Source organism: Melospiza georgiana, chromosome 9, assembly GCF_028018845.1.
Source record: "Melospiza georgiana isolate bMelGeo1 chromosome 9, bMelGeo1.pri, whole genome shotgun sequence".
NCBI lineage: Eukaryota > Metazoa > Chordata > Aves > Passeriformes > Passerellidae > Melospiza > Melospiza georgiana.
Window position 1 is genome coordinate 23,377,975 of NC_080438.1, and position 20,269 is coordinate 23,398,243.

Genomic DNA, 20,269 nt, shown 5'->3' on the forward strand with positions numbered 1-20,269 from the left:
CTCTGCAAGAGGCACTCAGAACTAGACTACACATGAGAGCAGAACAACTGGCTTAAGTTAACACCTCTTCCCTGCTTGGGGCGCTTTTCTCCGTTCCCAAAAAGAAATCTGAGACCAAAGACTGATAAATAAAATAAATCAATAGAAGAGGGAGGTATGCCTAGTCCTCAGAGACTTCAACTGTCTTAAATCCAGCGTCACACAAAGAAGTAATTCTCTTTACTGTGTCAAAAATAAAGAGGGGGAAAAAACCACACAGAACTGCCAAACGTGTTAAATACATAATTTAGGGCAATTTAATTTAAAAAAGCAAAATACATTTCATCATTCATTAGCTGGCACGACGTATAAAAACTTTTAAATAACAACTTTAATATTTGTCACAAAATACAGCATGTTTTATAAAAATAGCTATATGCACTGATATTACTGATAATGTAAAACCACTCTGAAGAGGCCATGCAAAGACATTCAGCTTTGATCATTCAACTTCCAAGTGTTTGTTGCATCTGCTTCTTTATTCCTTCTCAGTCTGCTTGGGAGGGTTTCGTGCTGGCACTTGGGGGCCTCCTCCTCCCTCCCTGCACACAAAGCCCTGGAAAAAGGTTTCAAAAAGGGCTGACAAGTTAAGGTGCATCATGGGCATCCCAGTGGCCCAATTTTCACAGCTTATGTTTCACAAAGTGCTCAACGTCTGTGTCCTTCTCAATGGACCTCCCTTTTTGGTCACTTAAAATCTTCAGCTTTTCAGCCAAAACCCTTCCAAATTATTCTTGGCTCTGTTACACCACAGTATTGAAATTGAAATTAAAAATCGAGACACCCAGCCTGAGATTTCTACAGGAGGCAGAATTCTGTGGCTGCAGCACCATTTTTGTACAGCTGTACCCTGCTTGTGGCATTTCTAAATTATTCACACACCAAAATTCACTGATGTCGGTCTGTTCACATTAGGAAGTCCAGGTAGGACACACAAAAGGTCATGGGAGAAATACCATTTTACAGAAAGGAAGGTTTAGCTGAGGATAGCATTAATATAATCAAACCCCACATTAGTATTAAAAAGCCTAACAGTAAACTGTTACATAAACAGTCTGTTACACTGCTGATATCAGATTTGAGAATGTAACTGTTCCAAGGGGACATACCGGACATCAAACTCCAGAAGATTAAAAAAGAGATGGTATGGAGTACATTAGAGTTAAGGGCAAAGATATGTCAGATAAAAACCCCACCCCTCCCAGTTTTCACTCCACATGCTGACACACAAATTATCAACAACATAAAAGAAGCTGCAGAGCTCTCTCCACCTCTAGAAACATGAGCACCTTTACAGTCCCTTCTCATTCCATTTCAGCCCAATGAATGCAATGGAGACAGAGATCCACCCAGTCATCACCTTCATTCCTGAGTCTACAGAAAGAGGAGGGCACTGTTGGTTGAGAACAGTCCCTACTGCTGGCAATAACAGCAGCACCTTCAAAATGTGCCACCAAGGAGAGCAGCCATCAGCAGGGAGAGGCTTGGTGCTCTGCCTGGCAAAGTGTGGGTTTTTCCTGATGTTTTCAAGTTTGCATTTTAAACTGTGCTCTTCTAAGAAGAAAATGAGGAAAACTGAGTGATTTATCACCTCAGATAATAACACAGCAGCAAACTCATCTTCTGCAGTTTGAAAAAAAAAAACAGTTGAATTATCTTAATGCACTAAATCTGACAGGCAAAAAACATTCCCATAAAAAGCTGTCCCCTTTAAGTTACGAGTCACATCACAAGAGCAAGCTCCTAATCAAAGTGCCGGAAGCAGAGCAGCAAATAAGAACACAGACTCATGCTGCCCCCGCCACAGCAGCTCAGGGCTTCAGAAGGCTTTGTGGGGAACTGGCTGGAAGTCGCTGGTTTTGGTGGCGTGTGCCAGGGCCCTGCGCCGGGCCAGGCGGGACTTGGAGGGAGGGGACAGCTTCATGGAGCACACGGCGCGGGCGGCGCCCCCCGGCTCCGCGCTCAGCTCGCTCTCGTGCTGGGACAGCTGCCGGTTCAGGGCGATGGCCTCGGCTGCAAACAGCGTCAGGTCCTTTGTGCTGCTGTTCCTGGCCAGGGGAGGAGAAGGAGGAAGCAGTTTCAATACAGGCACTTCAGCCACTTGCCCTCGCAGCACAGTATCTATTTCCAGGCGTGTTTATTTCTTCTAGCAAATCATAGAGACAGCAGGCAAAATGACCAGGTAATATTTGCATTTATCCTCGCTCAGAGGACCAGCAATGCATGACAACAGCACTCTGGGATTTTGGAAACAGCCACAGTTCTACTCCTCCTTCTGCCAAGGACTTCTGATTATAAACCCAGGAAGCCACCTGAGATGTCATCCTTAATTTCTACCAGCTCTCAAAGGATGGGCAGATGGGGCCATTCTGCTGTCCTTCTCCAGAGAACTGCAGTCCCACTGTAACTGCACCTGTGGCTTAAGGAATTGCTTTTCTGATGGGAGAACCACCTGAAATCACCAGCAGACAGAAACAGATGTGTGACTCAGGCTCTCTGGCACACAGGTTCTCCCATCAAATCACCTGCAATGAAGCTTGCCCTGCTCACAGTAAATGGATATTGTGAGTGCCACCAACTACAAGGCAAGTCAGATCCAAGTCTGTGTTTATGGTGATTATTCACCCATCAGAAAGCAGTCTCTCTGGGTAACACACGCCTTTATGCCTTTTTCTGCCCCTCCTGGGCAGCAAGCTGACAAAACCATCATTATTTCCTGTCTAAGATGAACACTGCACTGCAGGAATTCCCTCTAATGCTTTTCTCACAAACAAGCAAGATTAGATCATAAAGAAAATTCAGAGCTTTAATGTTTCTCATGTTCTTAACAAAATTAGTGTGGCACATTCATGAAGCTCCATTCTCAGCCAGGGATGTTACCTCCTAATTTGTCAACTCCTCTCTCCCACCCATTCTTTCAGGAATTATTCTTGGCCAAGTTTATAGATGTTTAGAAAATAAATCCTACCTTTGAAGAACTTGAGGGGTGGGCAATCCCCTTTCAGGAGCCTGCTAGAAGAAGCATTGAAGGGAAGTTAGTTACATATTAGCAGCTGGGAACCAAGCCTTCCCAAGAGTTATAAGAAACAAGTGACTCCCCCAAATCTTTACAGATACTGCAAATAAACTAATTTACTGTGAGCAAAGCATAATTCATAATCTCTCTCCCCTCACAAGAAGATTTCACAGCTTGCAGGTATAAGACTACAGTTTTGGAAGCTCTCCAGAGGGTCTATTCCTTCTTTCCTGAACAGGGAACTGAAACATAAGAGGACACTGCTGTTCTTTTATAACCATATTTACCAGCATTCTGCATTACTGTATTAGCACAATAATTTGTGTACTGCAGTACTTGCTGTTCACAAGAAAGCCATTTAAAATGCACAAAGCAATAATTAAACAAAACAAAGCAAACACTTAAAGGCTGACATATTCATCCAAATATTTACCATGCAGAAAAAAATAAAGCCACTGTGTATCATTTAATTAATCAAGATACAAGCACTGAAACACACAAGGACTCAAATAAAAGTTCAGAGACAGGGAACAGCTTATTTGTCACTCTGGAAGAAGAATAACTCTTTATATAAAGGGGGATACATACTCCTTGAAGCCATGAATGTTGCAAAACTTGGGCAGCACTAAGTCGTTCTTTGGCATCACAAACCAGAAGCTTTGAGATGAGATCTTTGGCCTCAGAGGAAATATGTGACCAGTCCTTGTCAGGAAATTCATATTTGCCCTCCTGAATGCTCTCAAAAAGCTTGTTCTGGTAAAGGAAAAAAAAAATATTTAATTGAAATACACTGCAACAAGAAGGTTTCTCAGGTGAGACTTCCCACTCACTTTTAACCACCTGATGTGGAGGGCAACAACTGAAACCATCCAGTGTCCTTATGCAGTCAATGGGGAGTGACAGGCAGCTCCACAGAGTGGCTCAGTGCAGCCTAAGATGGACACAATACACTGTCTGCTGAAAACACTTCCCCCCACCCCTAAGAGGGAAGCTAAAATACTCCATTTTTAGAAAATAAATGCAGGCCCTGCATAGCAACCCTCCCAGGGCTCAGCTTTTATCTGAGGAATTGCAGTGACTACCATAAACCAGATCAAGGACTACAGACCAAGGGAGGATCCCAGAGTGGGGAAGAGGGTGAGGAGAAGCTCTGAGATCTCACAGCAGGAGGAAGGAGAGGCTGTTGCTCATGCTTACTTTAGAAACTGGTATCACTCAACTTCTCTACTGCCACTCTCACTTTGCAGTGACAGCTCATCCTCCCAGCCACCTGCCAGCATCAGGCACAGCTCCCCACTGCTGACACTGCAGCAAGTTCTGCACCCAAAGCTCAGGGGAGAACTCTGCTCTCCCCACACACCCAGGACATGCACACTCACCTGGCAAACCCTGCAGACTTCTCCTCTGTCCCAGCCACAGTCTGTGCCACAGTTGCCCACAAAAGGGGGGTAACCACTGAGCATGATGTACAGGATCACCCCCAGGCTCCACAGATCACACCTCTTGTCGTAGAACGTGGCCTCCTCCATGAAGACTTCCACCACTTCAGGTGCCATGTATTCTGCAGAGCCACACTAAGAAACCAAATTCCATCAAGCTTTCAAAGGGACAGTCACATCAAAACAAGACTCAGGTGTATAATTTTCCACTCTTTATACCAAGTGGCTTGGTGGAAAAGCAGAAATTAAGCATCAGTGAATACTGAAGTTCCTATAGTTCTTAAGCAGCACCACAAGCTGTTCTACATTACTGTGAACCTTTAATCCAAGGTCAAAATATTAATTTATATCTTTCAGGTTTTTAAGTCTTATCCATTAGTTATCAGACAAGTGTATCAGGGGAATAGATTTCTTTAAGACTTCTGCAACACTGTCAGATTTTTCTTTCACAGTAAATGGCAAAAGAACAGGACTTCAGTTTTTCAAACCAATGTGTATTATAAAGCTACACACTGATTAGAGAGCTTGCATGCTCCATAGCTCATTGGCTTGGCTACAGAACCAAAACATGGGGAAATGAACACAAAACTAAGGTTCAGAGTCTGTCCATAAGCACACAAAAATGGGCACAAAAGGTTTCTCCATTTGACTGTGTAAGAGATAAGCAGGACCAATGTGTCATGTGCTGGCCAACTGGAGAATTAACACTGAGCTCCTGTGTTTTTGCGTATTTGTTCTGTGACTGGGAAGGCAAGACAGCATTCACCACACATACACTTGCTTGAAATGAACTGGTCAGCACTGGGTGTAGTGGCAGTAAGCCCTTTGGAAGGTCTCCTCTGGAGATAAGAAAAATTGGTTTACAGCAGAACAAAGACAGCACAAAGCCACAACAGGTCTCTCACCGGCGTTGTTAACTCAGGAGTAGTTATGGGAGTACACGCACTGTTGAGCTTCACCCCACTGCCAAGATCAAAGTCACATATTTTTACTGGTGAGATCTAAAAAAATATAAGAGGTCAGGAAGACTGGGATTAATGCAAAATCTATGAATATGTATATTTGTGAAGTAGAAAACCCCAGCACAGAGCACAAATCCCTAGTGAGACCCAGTCCCTTACAGCCACCTTCTAATTCACCTGCCCTGCCCCAGCTGCACCCACACCACCTGCACCTGATCCTGCTACATTATTCTTTTATTTGGTTAGGCAAGTGCCAGTACACATCAGGGCACTTTGAAAACTGGTCATATAAAGTGACCAGCTGGCCTCTAAATGCTGCTTGTCCATCTGGGTACTGGTTCAGAACAGATGAGGCACGAGGGTGTCACTGCTGTCCCTCTCTAAGGTCTGTTGGCTTTTTATCTCTTAGCCAGATGTTCACATTTTCACAGCTCAAAGATGAATTTAATCTCTTTCAAGCATCAGTTCTGTTAAATTTAGTTGAAGTTCACTAATGGGTTCAAAAGTTTTCAAGAAGAGAAAAAACACAAGAACTGTTTTTGGGAACCAAGTTAAAAAAATTCAGTTAGGAGAGTTGAGAGACCAGAGCAGCACCTTTTCTGGAGATTCACACAGGATGTTTTCAGGCTTCAGGTCCCTGTGAGCAATACCTAAAAAGAGAGTACAAATGCTCATTGGAAAGGATATTCTGCTGTTTTATTTCTCATAACTTCTTTTTTTTAGAAGGTGGTCTGGGAAATATTCTAGGTCTGAGCCTGCTACACACAACTGCCCCTCTTAAATATAATAATTTAACTGTGAAGTGCAACTGTTAAATGTCACTATTGCATCCTGCTATACCTTTATCATCCTTAACTGGACAGGAGAGTCTGTCAAGCAAGTAAGAACCTAACATCAGAACATTTTGTTAGCCCAAATTAATTGTGTTCCTTAAAACCAGCTTATTGAGATGACTGACCTGTAGAAAAGTTTAGTGCATTACACAGTTTAATGAAATTATTTTGGTGCCTTTTACAGTGAAGCTGTTCTTTCCAGGTGGATTAATTGGCTTGCTGAACTCCTACCAACACAGACAGTACTTGAGGCACTCTCCTCAGCAAAAAATCCCCCAGATGAAAATATCCCTTTCAGGTACATACTCATTGCTGAAGCAAATGAAAAATTAAAGTTTCAGTTAGAGATGCTGAAGAAAAGCTAAAGGAAAACAGCCAAAAGGCTTCTTCATTCGACTCCTATCAGAATAGGCAAACCTAACAGGGAAGCACAAAGTTATCTGTGCAATCCACATGCAAGGTGGTTCTCTGTCAAAGTTCTTCAAATGCCTAAAAACACAATTTCTGGAAGTTCTTAACTTAATATGATCAAACTCAAATGGAAGGTAGAAAATGAGAGGCAAAAGAATCAAATCAAATGAGCAACTTGGCTGTAATTTAACTACAGTCTAGTCTTGATTTAGCAACTTACACTCCAAGAACACCTTATATTACTTCAGAGTACAGGAAGGAAAAATCCACCAAACTCTTGGCAAGGGAGCTTTTAATGTCAATTCTTCAGCACATTTCACAAGATGTGGCTTAAAATATAACAGCAGAGCCCCAAACTAAAGGAATCAGTGTTCACACTGACACAGTGCACATGGCTTTGGCACAAATGATGACACAATGAACCCACTGAGGTGGCCTGAGCTGACATTTGCAACAAGGCTGACCAAACTCCCAGCAGTTGCCTTGGCTCACAATGGGAAAGCCAAGAGTGTCTTTTTGTATTACTGTGTGAATTCAAATGTCTGATTATGTAACATTTGATTTTGCAGTCGCACGAAGCACTGAGAAAACAGCCGCCTTTAAACACCTCTCCAGTAGATTATTATCAATAAAGCACACGCATCCCAAGTGGGTGTAAGGCAGGATTATCATCCAGCTGAGTTTTAAACTACTCCTGTCAAAAGAATTAGTTGTCCTCATTCAAATTTTTTTAAAAGCATTTAGCTATAGGACTTCACCATTAAGCTGTGCAATAAAACTGCTTTAATTTCCTGTTTACTTTAGTGCTCTGTACCCTACTTACTAATTATTTTAATGTCACACGGAAGAACCATAAAGAGAACAATAAAATGAAAAGGGGATGTAGCTGATTCTGCAAGCTATATCCCTGCTGTCCCAGCTCACAGCAAACAACAAGAAAGCAGACTGCTGCTCTACAGCTATTTTAATCAATCACCCTCCTCTTGTTTGGGAAAAGGGGAATTAAAGCTAAAAGCTGAGAGAGAACTACAGAAAGGTATTAGCTCAGCTGATGTTAAACCTCTTGAGTGGGGTACCTGGACTGGCAGTTGTTAAGAAACCCACTATAGCCCTGCACATTAAAAAATATTTTTCCACATATTCATGTCTAAATTCCCTGCTTCTGATATGTCCCATATCTCGAAGTCAAAAGCTTCTAAACACAGGTATTCAAAAACACATTCTCTGAAGGCTTAATGTTGAATTACCACATAAAAACCTCTTGATCCAAACTAAGTTTGGTTTCACATTCAAATTCACTTTTTGAAACAGTCACAACATGTGACAAGATCCACATTTATCAGGCTTACCCCTTTTACTCCAAGCATTGCTACAATTTTCTTTTTAATGGGTTCAACTTGTTGAGGTACCAGTGCTTTGATTCCAACTCAGCATATAAACAGTCCTGTGACTTGAAAGTATGGACTACAACTAAACATTTATTGATCCAGGGCCAGCACTCAGCAATTTAGGCAGCAAATCAAGTCTGCTGAGATCTACCAGGCTAATCAAAATAGCAAAAAGGAAAGAAAAAATGTATCAAAATAAATATCCCACAAACAGCATCCAATCACATGCCATTCTGTTCAGAGCTAGTCATTGTAAGAGTAACTGAAGCTGCAAGGCCAGAAAATCACAACCTAGGAAAAACTTCAAAAGTATCCATCATATTCAGCCCAAAAATATACTCTGGGATGACCATAATGCACAGAAATTTTTGAATTTAAACCAAAGCATTCCCAAGTCAAAAAAGCAGCAGAAATACACTAACATAATAAAAATCTCTGTAAACATAACTGCTTTAAATGGAAGCAAATTCCAAAGGAATTGAGGACATCTTCAAATAAAGACTATGCTTCACTTAGCTCTCTCAATTTAACAGTGAGAGTTTAAATGTGGGGGGCCAAAAGCGACGGCAAACCAGCAAGTCTTGTGACCAGCAGAAATTGAGTAATTACAAAATAGAAACTCTGTTGACCTGAAAAGATGAGGAAATCAAACTTTTATTAGAACCCTTTTGAGTAACCTTTATATGGTGGCTTGTGTAACAGGAACAAATAGACTCAACACTAATGTTAAGTCTCTCTGGGTGATGATTCAAGTTTTCTTCTTGGAAAGCCTGTAGCATCCTAACACTCCCAATTACTGAAAATACTACAATATGAAAATAGAATCATAGAGGAAAACAGCTTAAGTCATCTGGCATTGCTGTAAATGGGAATAGTAGCAAAAGCTGGCTACTTAGAGATAAATGTGCTTTATAACCTGAGTGTACAGTATTAACTGGTAAAGATGGAGGCAGCCCTCTCTCACCTTTAGTATGAAGAAAGTCCAGAGCAGAGGCAATGTCTCTCACCACTTTGCTTGCTTCTCGTTCATTGAAGTGCTTCCTCTTTTGAATATGGGCCAGGATTGAACCTGTCAGGGTAACAGGTGAAAGGGAAAACCTCAGCATGAATGCTGAGCTAGTTCCAAGCATCATGAACCCATCATCTCATTTTCACTTCACAGCAGCCTTTCACAGCAGGCAACTTCTGTGGAGCAGAGGGACTAAGAAGAAAAGGCACAACTGAGCAGCTTCACCACTTAAGTGTGCTAGAACATAATTTTCAGACAGTGCAGCTTCTAGGTTAAGCACAGCATGAGAGGCAATCACTTTTTACTGCCTCAGGACATGACTGGCCTGTTTTCCACACACTGGGACAGTGGAGATTTGCCAACAGTACCAGTAAAACTCAAACATCAGCTAAGGAGATCCATAAACACTTCAGCAAACCCAACCCACCCCAGGTCAGGGATGGTCATACTCAAATTCCCCTCATTTGCTATAATGTCACCACTGAAACCCTGCACTGAAGTCAAGGATACACATTTTGTGCCTCAACACCATCAAAGTAAAAAGAGATTTGACCTTTAAATACACATCAAATTCCCCACAGGCATCAAGGCAAGGCTTCTGCACTGACTTACGGCAAAATTTACCCAGGGATATAAAATCTGACAAAAGACCTCTAAATTAAAACATACTGAAGGGCTGGTAGCTTGCAGGCAGAGCCTCACTGGTATCCCTTTAACAAAGAATAAAGGGAGGTTTGATTCCTCATTTTCATAAAGTGAATTCAATCATTCATCTCAAAAGATTAAAAATGTCTTTTAAAAAACCATGTAGTCTACAGAGATCCCAGCTCCCTAAGCAGCCTTACTATTGCCTTCTATTTTCTTATTCAGAGAGGTGTATCTGTAAAAGCAATCAGGCAAAGAAACTCAAGTAGTGACTGCCATCTGTTATTAGCCCCAGTACACTCAATGTTTTCTATCTCAGGTGATTTCACTTTTATGCCCTAGTTCTAAATGTGGAAGGAAATCTCCTACTGGGTAATTCCTACTCTAATACCATCAGTGCTACTGGCACTCCTGCACAGTGAGCATTCAGAGAGGGAAGAGAAAGGACACTCAAAAAGAAGAGGGAGATGTGCTCAGATATGCACAGCCAAGCTGTGTCAGCTGGGTGAAGAAAGGCCACTTTGGACCAGGTTATCAGATTTCAAACACAGACATTTTCCCTTGCCAAAACCAACACCACCTGGTTTGCTACAGATTTCTTGAGTGCACAAAGTTCAAAGGGGTTTCCTGATGTAGTTGTTCTTTGCACTTTTAGAAAGCAGTGAAAGTTCTTCAACGTTTCCAGCCCTGTGGAAAAGACCCCACACTTTGCAAGAAACAATACTGATCTACCTGAAGTGCTTATTTCACTCAGCAGGTTTATCTGAAATTACCCTTCTGAATAGAACTGATGTTCAAACTCTCTCAGATAAGAATTATATCAATAGCAATAAAAACACACTTTACTGACTTTATATTCAGCCCATGTAGAGAATTTTCATGAAGAAAGAATAGCAGGGCACTAGTTGTTCCTGCCTCTCCAGTACTCAGAGAAAGCATCATACAGCACCTCTCAAAATGCATTTCAGAGGAGAAAAAAAGAGGAAAAAACTCTTAAATCATAAAAGTTCAATCTGATCAGCTCAATTTTAACTCACTCAATTATAAAACGCTGTCAGACAAGGATACTAAAGGGACTCTGCATATCACAGTCAACTGAAAACAGATAAAACAGGAGCAGAGCTCCTTCAGTTACCACAGCTACTGGAAGGCAAAGTTGAAAATAGAAAACCCAAATTATGCTCCAACACTGTGAGAGCAGCCTCTGAGACTGGAGTTACTGAAGTAAGACTTGCATTGAAGATTAATGTTCTCATTCTTGCCAGCCTTGCTACTCACATCAGTATCTGTAGTGCATCAGATCTGACCCTAATTCTCATTCTTTGTCTTCAGACCACATACCTAACCCTTTAAATACTGATTTTTAAGAGATATAATACTGATTTAAGAGAAAACTAGCCTCAGCCCTAGCTGAGCCTGTAAAATCAGTAGCTAAGAGGGGAGTAGCATTATTATCCTCTCTGCAGCCATGCAGGTACACTGACAACCACAGACTCACAAAGAAGAGGGTTAACTAATGGAAGAATGTGGAGATGAAAAAAAAGAAATTCAGATTGATCTCAAACAAGCCCCATTACAGCTAATTTGTCAGAGACATCTGTGCATTAAGAAAAAGTGTTATGGGAAAATACAATAAAAATATGCAGAATTTTGAGAAAAGTTAAACAGAGGCTTTTACTCAAGAAACGTACACATCCCTCCCTTTCAAAAGTAGTTCTGCATCTGTGCATAAAGAATTTTTATTTCTTGCACATACAGTTTGCTCCTGGAAACCTTCTTGACCAGAGACAATAGATGATGTTCTCTGGGCAGCAGGATACTCCAGAAGTTCTCCTTTGAGGGGTTGGCCAGATTAACTCCTGGTTTTTGCACAGCCATGCCATTAGCAGGTACTGTAATTAGACTCCATGCAGACAAATGTGAGAAAGCTGCAGCAAGCACTTCATGGGCTTTCTCATTGCCCAGGAGAGTGGGAAGTGCTGGGGCCCAGTGACCACTCAGGCTCACTTGATGGGCTCTCAAACACCCACAAGCACAACTGGTTCTCCATAACAGCAACCCCAGGCACGGGCAAGATTTTCATAACAGAGCTCCAGGCAATGAAGTCAATTCTACATCAAAGGAAAATTCTGCCAGAGTACACAGATGCTGCACTAAATTCTCAAGCATTTAAAGTGAGTTCTTCAATAACTACTTTAAAACAGAGGCAAATAGGAGCCAAAATGATTCAATGAGCAAAGGCAGTTTCTGCACAGTACCTCCTCGCAGCTTCTCAAAGACCAGGTAGTATCTTGTGTCATCTTCAAAAAATTCTATTAACTCCAAAATGTTCCTTTAAAAAAAGAAACAAAAAAGGGAATCAAAGAAACAAGCATAGAGTGTACACACAGCAGTGAAGAGCTTCAGCCCAGGGTGGATAACTAGGAAGTGCCAGAAGTAACCAAAAATACAAGTTCTAGTTAATCAAGTTGCTTTGGTTGCCTGTGGCATTAAAACCACATTTCCAACTCCCACTGAAATTTAAGCATGGGAAAGAGGCCAAACAGCACACTCAGACAAGATTGTGAGAGCTCTGCTACTGCTCAATTGACAGGAAGATAACTGGTTGTAGGTTGTATTTAATAATTTAAAATACTGCATTTGTGCTGAAGGCAGAAATAAAGAAAAAATAATTAAACTGGCATTCTTTCTCTCTGGAAATCACAAAGCAAAACACAGAGGGCTCAAAGGAGACAGGCATCTGTCAACAAGATATTAAATCCAGCTCCTTAGTTGCCATTTTTAGACCAACTCCTGTTTAGCTCATGCAAATTCTTTGCAGCACAAATACCCCACGTTGCATTGAGAATGTCAAATGTGTAAGTCAGAATTTTTTACATTTAATGGTACACTCAACCCCCAAAATTCTGCATGTGGTCATGTGAGCTTGAGTTCTTCATCAGTTGTGCACTGGATGACTATTTACTCTTAACCTCACAAAAGAGGAAACTCATGGTCTGCTTCTCTACAGCACAACATAAGCCCATGAGTTTGGTAAACAAGTTGGTTTTGAAATTATTTCTGTATGTTATATTAGGCATTTGTTTGAAAAATTCAATATAAGCTGCACAACTGTAATATATATACCATCTGTTGTATATACATTCTAGATTAACAGAGACATCTAAAAGTAGTTTCAGAACTGCCTCAAACCCATCACAATGTTCCCAGGGCCTGCACAGCTTTTCTTCCTCTTCAGCCATGAGCAGCAGCTTTGCAGTTGCCTCATCCTGTGGCTGCATGAAGTCAGCACACATCCAAATGAGAACTCTGTTAACTTTTTGCTGACCTAAGAGTTCCAGTGCAAAAGCAGGAAGGCTGACACAAGGAGGAGGGCAAACCACACATCAGGGAAAGGAATCGTGAGATTTCCTTTCCACAGCAGCTGGTATCATGTCAGTTTTTGCTGATGGTGAAATCACAGGGGAGAGTGTCAAAATGTTAATTTCTCATCTGGACAAAAGCCATGATCACTAAAGCACAATCAAGCTACATTGACCGGGCTGATAACTGAGTTGTGTAACTATTAATCTGTAAATATTTCACAGGTAAAGAAGGGGAAATTCTTAATCTGAGTAAGTCAAATCTAAATTTCAAAGTGATTTTAAGGAGACTGATGCCTTGGAGAAACACAAAGTTTCTAACTTTGTCACATATAAAAATTTGAAAACAAATAATCAAAACACTTTAAATAAATAAAGACAAGACCATACTTACTTGTTACCCTGGCACTGGTACAGAGTTTCTATCTCACGAAAAACCCGACTCCGACTATGCCCAGCATTTTTTTCAATGATCTGTGAAAAGGAGTTTTAAGAACTCATATTTGAAAAAATTACTGCAGGAACTATGCATATAGCTCTGGAATTAGGTAACTGTTCCAAGGTTTGAATCTAGGGCATGCCCACTGGAGAACAACACTCCACCTTTGTTTGTTTGTTCAATTTCTCATCTGGCATTTGTTTACAGAGCAGTGTCAGCAGAGCTCTGGAAGGCATTCAGAGGACAAGAGAAATTAGGGCAGGAAGAGAAGAAAGGAACTAAATCCACACATTACACAGCCAGTGACCAGTTACCACAAGATTTTTCTTGCATAATTTTAACTTTGAAATGTGCAGAACAGGATATCCTCCTGAGATCTACCAAGAATAGATTTGAGTCACATCAGACACTGAACAGTCAAAAAGAACAGATGTCATTAGAGGCATTTAAGCAACAAATACCAAATTCACCACAAAATAAAAGTTCATAGTGTAAACTTTATAGAGACCCAATAATAGAATGTAAAGAAAACATACATTCAATCCCAGAGCCATCAGAAGTCACCTTCCTTCACACCATCCTTAGGTTGAAAGAGGACAAGAGGCTGATCCTCAATGATTGCTGCATAAACTGAAAGCTCATGACATTACCAAGACATCACCATCACCTGTTTCCAGACTGGTTTCTTATTCCTGCAGCCTGAGCTCTCTGGTGCAGAACAGGCAACAATCCACCAGTACTACACAGGTCTCTGCATCTGATCACATCAAATTCCTAGTGCAGAGCTTTGTTTATTTCAACCTCTAAACTTCAACAATTTTACAAAGCACAGAAAAAATTCCAGCATCTATGGAACTACATTTTCAAAGGGGCTTAAAATTTTGTGCCTATTTTTGAATAGAATCAAGCATAAATCTTCCCTATTGCTATTGTTTGTAATTAAATGGGGGACGCAGGATAACAACAAATTTGTAAATGAGCTCAGCTTTTCAGTGATGTTACAGAAAGAAGATTGGCCTCTAACAAAAATTAAAGACAGCTTTACATGAACCACTGGCAGCACCTGATGCTCTCTGAACAGCACCCAAAATCTTGCACTGTTTGGGAGGCCATGCTGTATAATGACTCAGCCTCTTCTTTCATAAGAAGAGACAAAGGTAGGCTACAACTAAAGCAGGGCATGAGAGGAAAGCTTGCCCTGAGATGCAATCAAAGTGATTTACTGTTTGTGATTTCTACCTGCAGCTGACAAACCAGTTCACTCTGGAAGCACAACACTTCAGAGGACAGGTTTTCTCAACAGTTATAAAACAAGCTCATTTCAAGCATCAAAAATTTCCTAGAAGGATTTGCTATTACCCATCTATTGCAGGTTTTCCCTGAGATACTTAGAGGGAGTAGACATATCACAGACAGAAGTGATGCTGCTTTTACTCTCTACTTACTTTGACTGCATATTCTTTCCCAGTTTGGAGACTGACAGCACCCTGAACTTTAGCATATGCTCCCTCACCAAGCAGCTCAGCAGTCAGCTTGTACAAGTCTGCCAAAGAAACCCAGAAGAAAGGACACATCCATCAAAGTGAATTTTGAAAATGAAAGTTATTTTAATGAATAACATCAAGACAAGCTCTTTATCTGCTAAGCTTCCCTCAAATTTATGTAGTATTAAAGCAGACATGCCAGTCTTAACTATGCTTCCTTTTTCACCTCCCTCTTTCAAGTTCAAGAAAAATTAGAAGTAAACTTTATCACAGCATCAAAATTGCTGAGATAAAACATTTGTAGTATGAACAAATGTGTAATCTCTAGGATCTCAGCCACTATACCTGTCTTCATGTGAAACTCAAACTTTTTTCAGTTGGAAGACAATTAATTATTTGATCAGAAAATGCTGCCATACATAATCTACTTGCAGAGATGGTGTTTTAAGTATAACAGACTTGAACATTTAAACCTGGAGTTTGTTGCTGCTACCATTTTTATTTGAAATGTATCTTCCATTGCTGCTTGCCCATTAAGAAGTTTTATACTGCTCAGTTTTCTCACTGAACTATATTTTACTTATAAAATTTCACAGCATTTGTGCACGCATCTATTCAACCAAGACCTTTTGACATCAGCACTGTTCCTACCAGAAAATACAATGTCTAGCTAAGAAAACAGAAAAATATCAGAAGCAAAGCAGACTGTAACAGCTAAAAGCTTTTCAATTGTCACCAACCTTCAAACTTCCCAGGGACCTGATCTGTGGCTCTGGTTCTTTTCTTCTTTTTCCTTTTCCCACTGTCTGCTATGGGGACAGGCTGGCTGCTGACCATCTCTGTGTGGCAGAACATAGAGGTGACTTTCACAATCAATTATTTCAGGAGAAAATGCTCTTGTGTGTTTATGGTCCTATCTATCCAAAAGTTTCTCTGCTTTGCTTCATCACAGGTTGTCACCTCTTTTTCAAATATAAGAGGAAACCTAAAAAGGCAATTCGGGTGCCAATTAAGAGTTTGGGGGGTTGATAAATAAATGTAAAAACAGGAGGGAACAATAAAGCATCTATACTGAATCCTTATCTCATAGCACAGTAAGGCAAAGCACAGAGATAACCCAGAACACAACACATGCCCTGATATGAGACAGCACTTGCAGCCCCCACTAGGGCACTCCTCTGAGCTATTCTGCTGTTTAACAAAGATATTTTTTTCAAATCAGCTCAAGGAAATGAGCCTCCAAAAGAGCAGGAAGGTGTGGGGAAGTTTCAAATCACTCAGTGAAACAAAGCAACCACAAGAGTTAAAGTATCACAAGAGAAATCTAGGTCAGTTAATGCTGCCAAAAGGCCACAAAGAAAACCATTTCTCACAGAACCATAATGTACCTTTCTAAACCACAGATCAGTGGGTAATTTATGCTCCAAACCAAGAAGTGTTAATGGCATATATATTTTTTTCCTACATTACTAGCTGCAGATACTACAAGAGCTTAATCAGAGGTAACAATTCACTGGTGCAAGATAATATGGCAAAAAAACCACCTGCATATTGTTTTTGAAGCCTAAATAAAAATATGGCCATATTTGTACAGCTAACCTATCTCCAAAAAGTTAAATGATTCCACCATGAGGTTCTAGGCAGGAGCACTTCACAGCAGTCACATCCAGCTAAGTTTGCCTCAACAGTTTAAAATCTCAGCTGAAAGTCTTCAATGCAGTAGCAAAGTGCACCTAAGACATTTTACAGCCATGAGGAATTCTGACTAAATTCACCTTTAATCATCTTGTACTACAGAAAAAGCTAAATCAATAGAAATAGTAGAATTATGAGAACACTGGCAGTGAAAGACAAGTGCCAAAAACTTCTGTCAGTTCTCTTTTAACAGAGATTGTGATGAGCAGTTTTTCTGCCTTTCACTGTTTCTAAAGTACTCAAAACATGGGAGAAGCTCCAAGGCAGAAAATATTCCACAACAATCTACCAATGCATTAAATACTTCTTCTTTGCTCCATTACATTTTTCTTGTTCTTATCTGTCAGTAACAGCTACTGTGAATGTCACTTAGAACCCACATGTCTGAAAATTCAGGATAAGTGTTATTATAAAAGTCCTTTCTTGTTAACCACTTTGTGAAACACTTAAACATATATCACTCAAAGCCTCAAAACAACAATAAATCCTCATTTTCAAGTCTTAGGCAGAATGTGTTCAGAAATCATCATGATGGATGTTCTATGTGACTTCTTAAATACAGTAATATAAAGCAAGTTTTACCAGTTTCTGAAGAAACAGCTTCCTTTTAACTCAAACTGACACACATACAGCTTCAAATTTCAACATAAAAAGAAGGTGAGCCTTTGGCAGCAAATTCCAGCTCTCCTCAATTTCAATCCAACTTGCCTCAAGAGTTATTCAGAACTGGGACTAAAATGACACACCTGAAGCTGCTCAGAGATAGGTCTGCTCTGCTTGAAGGTGGTGCTTGATTTCCACAAGGTGTCACACAAGTAACTTTAATGGCCTGACCTTCCACAAGCCATAGCTAGACAGATTCTATTCCATTTCAAATATCACAGCTTCAGAGCTTGAAACTAAAAATCTACCTTTGACTAAAAATCAGCAAAAATTCCAGAATGTGAATCCTGTCTCTCAGCACAGCTGACAGCTTCACAACCAGCTCCTGCACTCTACCAGCTGCCTCTGATATTTACAGTCAGCTGTTTATTAGCTCACTACATTATTTCAATTCCCTTTAGTCTGACTCTATTCCTAAATTACAGAGAATTGCTTCCCTGAAAACAGGAAGTTCACTAGTTATGTATACAGAAACCAAATTGCTGAAAAGTTGACATTTTTAACCTATAGTCTTGACTAAATTTGCCATCACATTAAAGCATGAAGTGTTAGTTGTATTAGATTCTTATTACTGCTCTGGTCTGCTATTTCATATCTGACTTCTGTCAACACAGTTCATCCTTCAAAGGTATCACAGCTTCACTCCCATTACTCATTTGCTCTAATGAGCTAGTACTTCATTAACAGCTGGTACTACAAGAAAACGCCTTTAGTCCAGCCAAACACTTTAGAGATTTTTCAAGCTTTCCAAGAAATGCTTTTTTTTCCTGCAACTGCACAACCAAAAGAGTTTTTGGAGACACTGAAGGACAGTGTGCCTCAACCATGCAAGCAATGCTGAGGTGTTCTGCATACTGCAGGAGTGCTCCTGGTGACAGGCACACTGTGGGCTCTGAGACAGCTCACCCTGCCAGACAGAGCTCAGCGACTGCATGGACTGCTCTGGAGGGAAATGGCCACAGACACTTCAGGTCCAAGCTGAGCGTCTTCAAATTCTGATCTGTCCTTCTACAGTCAGGTTAGGATTATTACTCACAGGGTAATGTTACCAGAAAAATCCACAGAGAGATGAGAGCAAGTTTCTGTCTTAGCTGCAGTTTTGTTGAAGGCCCTGAATTTTATTATCATCATAACTCAGTGTTGAGGCAATATTTAACACACACACTATTCAGAGCCTGTGTGGGAAGGTAGTTACAGCCTTTCTCTTTTGTTGTAAAGGAAACTTGCAAACAAAGCCAAGAGAAGAAGAAAGGGAACAATTACCACAAGTTTCACTTCATTCAGACCTTAAGCAATCTTTCATCTTGCTTCCTGACACTCCATATATGAACATGCCAAAATCCACTACCCAGACCTAACTCCCCTCTCATTCTAATCTGCTTCCCAAAGGAAGGAAGAGGATATTTGGAAACAAGCACATGTGTGTAACAGGAAGCACTTGGGAACACATAAGAGATGACTTTTTTCTGTTTAGAAGAAAATACCTTGTTTGTGTGCTTGAACTCAGTGGAAGAAAGCAGAGTCCAGGTACCACCACCTGCTCCAAAACTGGGTCTTGCCTGAGCCAAGTTGTTCTGGAGCTGAAAAGAAACACCATCACATTACCATTCAGAAATCATGAAAATGTTTTCCCACACATTTAGGTAGAGCCCAGAGCCTCAAGACATTGCAAGGACCTGTTTTGCTGGGCTTCATGTGAGCACACAGCAAAGGCACACCCCTACAATTTCACTGGAACAAAATGAAAACAGACTTCAGTCCAGTTTTCCTCCCAGCTCAGCGTCTCACATTGTTCCTGGACCCTTCCTCCTCCATCAACACTGATTCCTACAGATGTGGCTCAGAATGAAACTGGACACTCAGCAGGTGCTGATTCTGCAAAAACCATCTAGTTGCAGGAAGCTCAGAACAACCCAAGCTGCCTTTAAAAAGCAGCTACATAGTGATTAATGGTGTTTGTAATGTTACACATCAAGAGATACAATTTGAAGAGAAAGAATGTTCAATGATGTATGACAATCCTGTGTCAAATCAGATTATTTTGTACTTGTTCTGTATTAAGTACATTAATTTTACATTGTAAGAAGTGAATACTCTTACTTGATTTTTGCACTAGTTTTCCACAATTCATTCTTAGCTGTCAGAGTTACCTTCTCATTCCACCTACAGCAGAACTTTTAATTTCATTTAGTCTGAGTTACCCACAAAGGGAGAGGAACTTAAAAACATTCCATCATCTTCTCAATAATATACAAGAGCATTAACATTTTCAAATGAACACCTGAAAGTTCACAGGAAACCCAAGCAATCCAATTTCATCAAAGAGCAAGTCTGACAAAAATTATTGATCCAGCCTTATCACAGCATTGCTGTAACAACCCACAGTGTCACAGCTGACACCACCTGCCTGAAACCCTTCACACTGGGGAAAAGGTTACAGCAGCCTTTCCCTTTATGTCCCTGCTTCCCCCTGCCATTCCCTCTGTCACACTTCCAGGAGATCAGTGTCACATCATCTCCTGCTTGAGCAATTTGCAGAGTAACTCTTTGGTACTTTCAGCTAACACTTCCCTTGCAAACTAAGAGGGGTTTTCTGAGGTTCCCAGTCAAACCCTCCAGCCATGGGTGGATCTCACTTTCCAGGATAGCACATCAAATTATTTCAGATAGATTCCAGAATTACTGCTGGGGAAGCAGGGAGAGCCTTGATGGAGAGGAGAGCACACAGCTCGGGAACAGCATATTTTGACACACATGCTGCAGACATGAGACTTGCTGAAATCAGCCTGTGTTTCCCCAGGCACACATGCATTTCTCTAAAAGCAGCAGTTATCACTCACAATGGCAGCAAAAGAACTGTTATCATCCCCACTGGAATGACAAA

General features: G+C 40.8%; 1 protein-coding gene across 3 annotated transcripts; it reads right to left on the bottom strand.

The window, feature by feature from the left end:
* Positions 1 to 295: 295 nt before the first annotated feature.
* MKNK1 (MAPK interacting serine/threonine kinase 1) lies at positions 296 to 18,960 on the bottom strand. 3 transcript variants are annotated; one of them, XM_058030567.1, is made up of 12 exons: positions 18,870 to 18,960; positions 15,768 to 15,866; positions 14,989 to 15,086; positions 13,499 to 13,578; positions 12,001 to 12,074; positions 9,053 to 9,157; positions 6,051 to 6,106; positions 5,400 to 5,495; positions 4,435 to 4,629; positions 3,644 to 3,808; positions 3,008 to 3,048; positions 296 to 2,087 (listed from the first exon to the last, which is right to left on the bottom strand). In XM_058030567.1, exons 2-12 carry the CDS (start codon positions 15,862 to 15,864, stop codon positions 1,859 to 1,861), a joined length of 1,236 nt encoding a protein of 411 aa, XP_057886550.1. In that variant the 5' UTR covers positions 15,865 to 15,866; positions 18,870 to 18,960; the 3' UTR covers positions 296 to 1,858. The 3 variants fall into 3 exon arrangements, with proteins under 3 accessions (XP_057886550.1, XP_057886549.1, XP_057886548.1); XM_058030566.1 differs by having other exon boundaries at positions 3,008 to 3,051; XM_058030565.1 differs by lacking the exon at positions 18,870 to 18,960 and having other exon boundaries at positions 3,008 to 3,051; positions 15,768 to 15,882.
* Between the last annotated feature and the right edge of the window lie 1,309 nt (positions 18,961 to 20,269).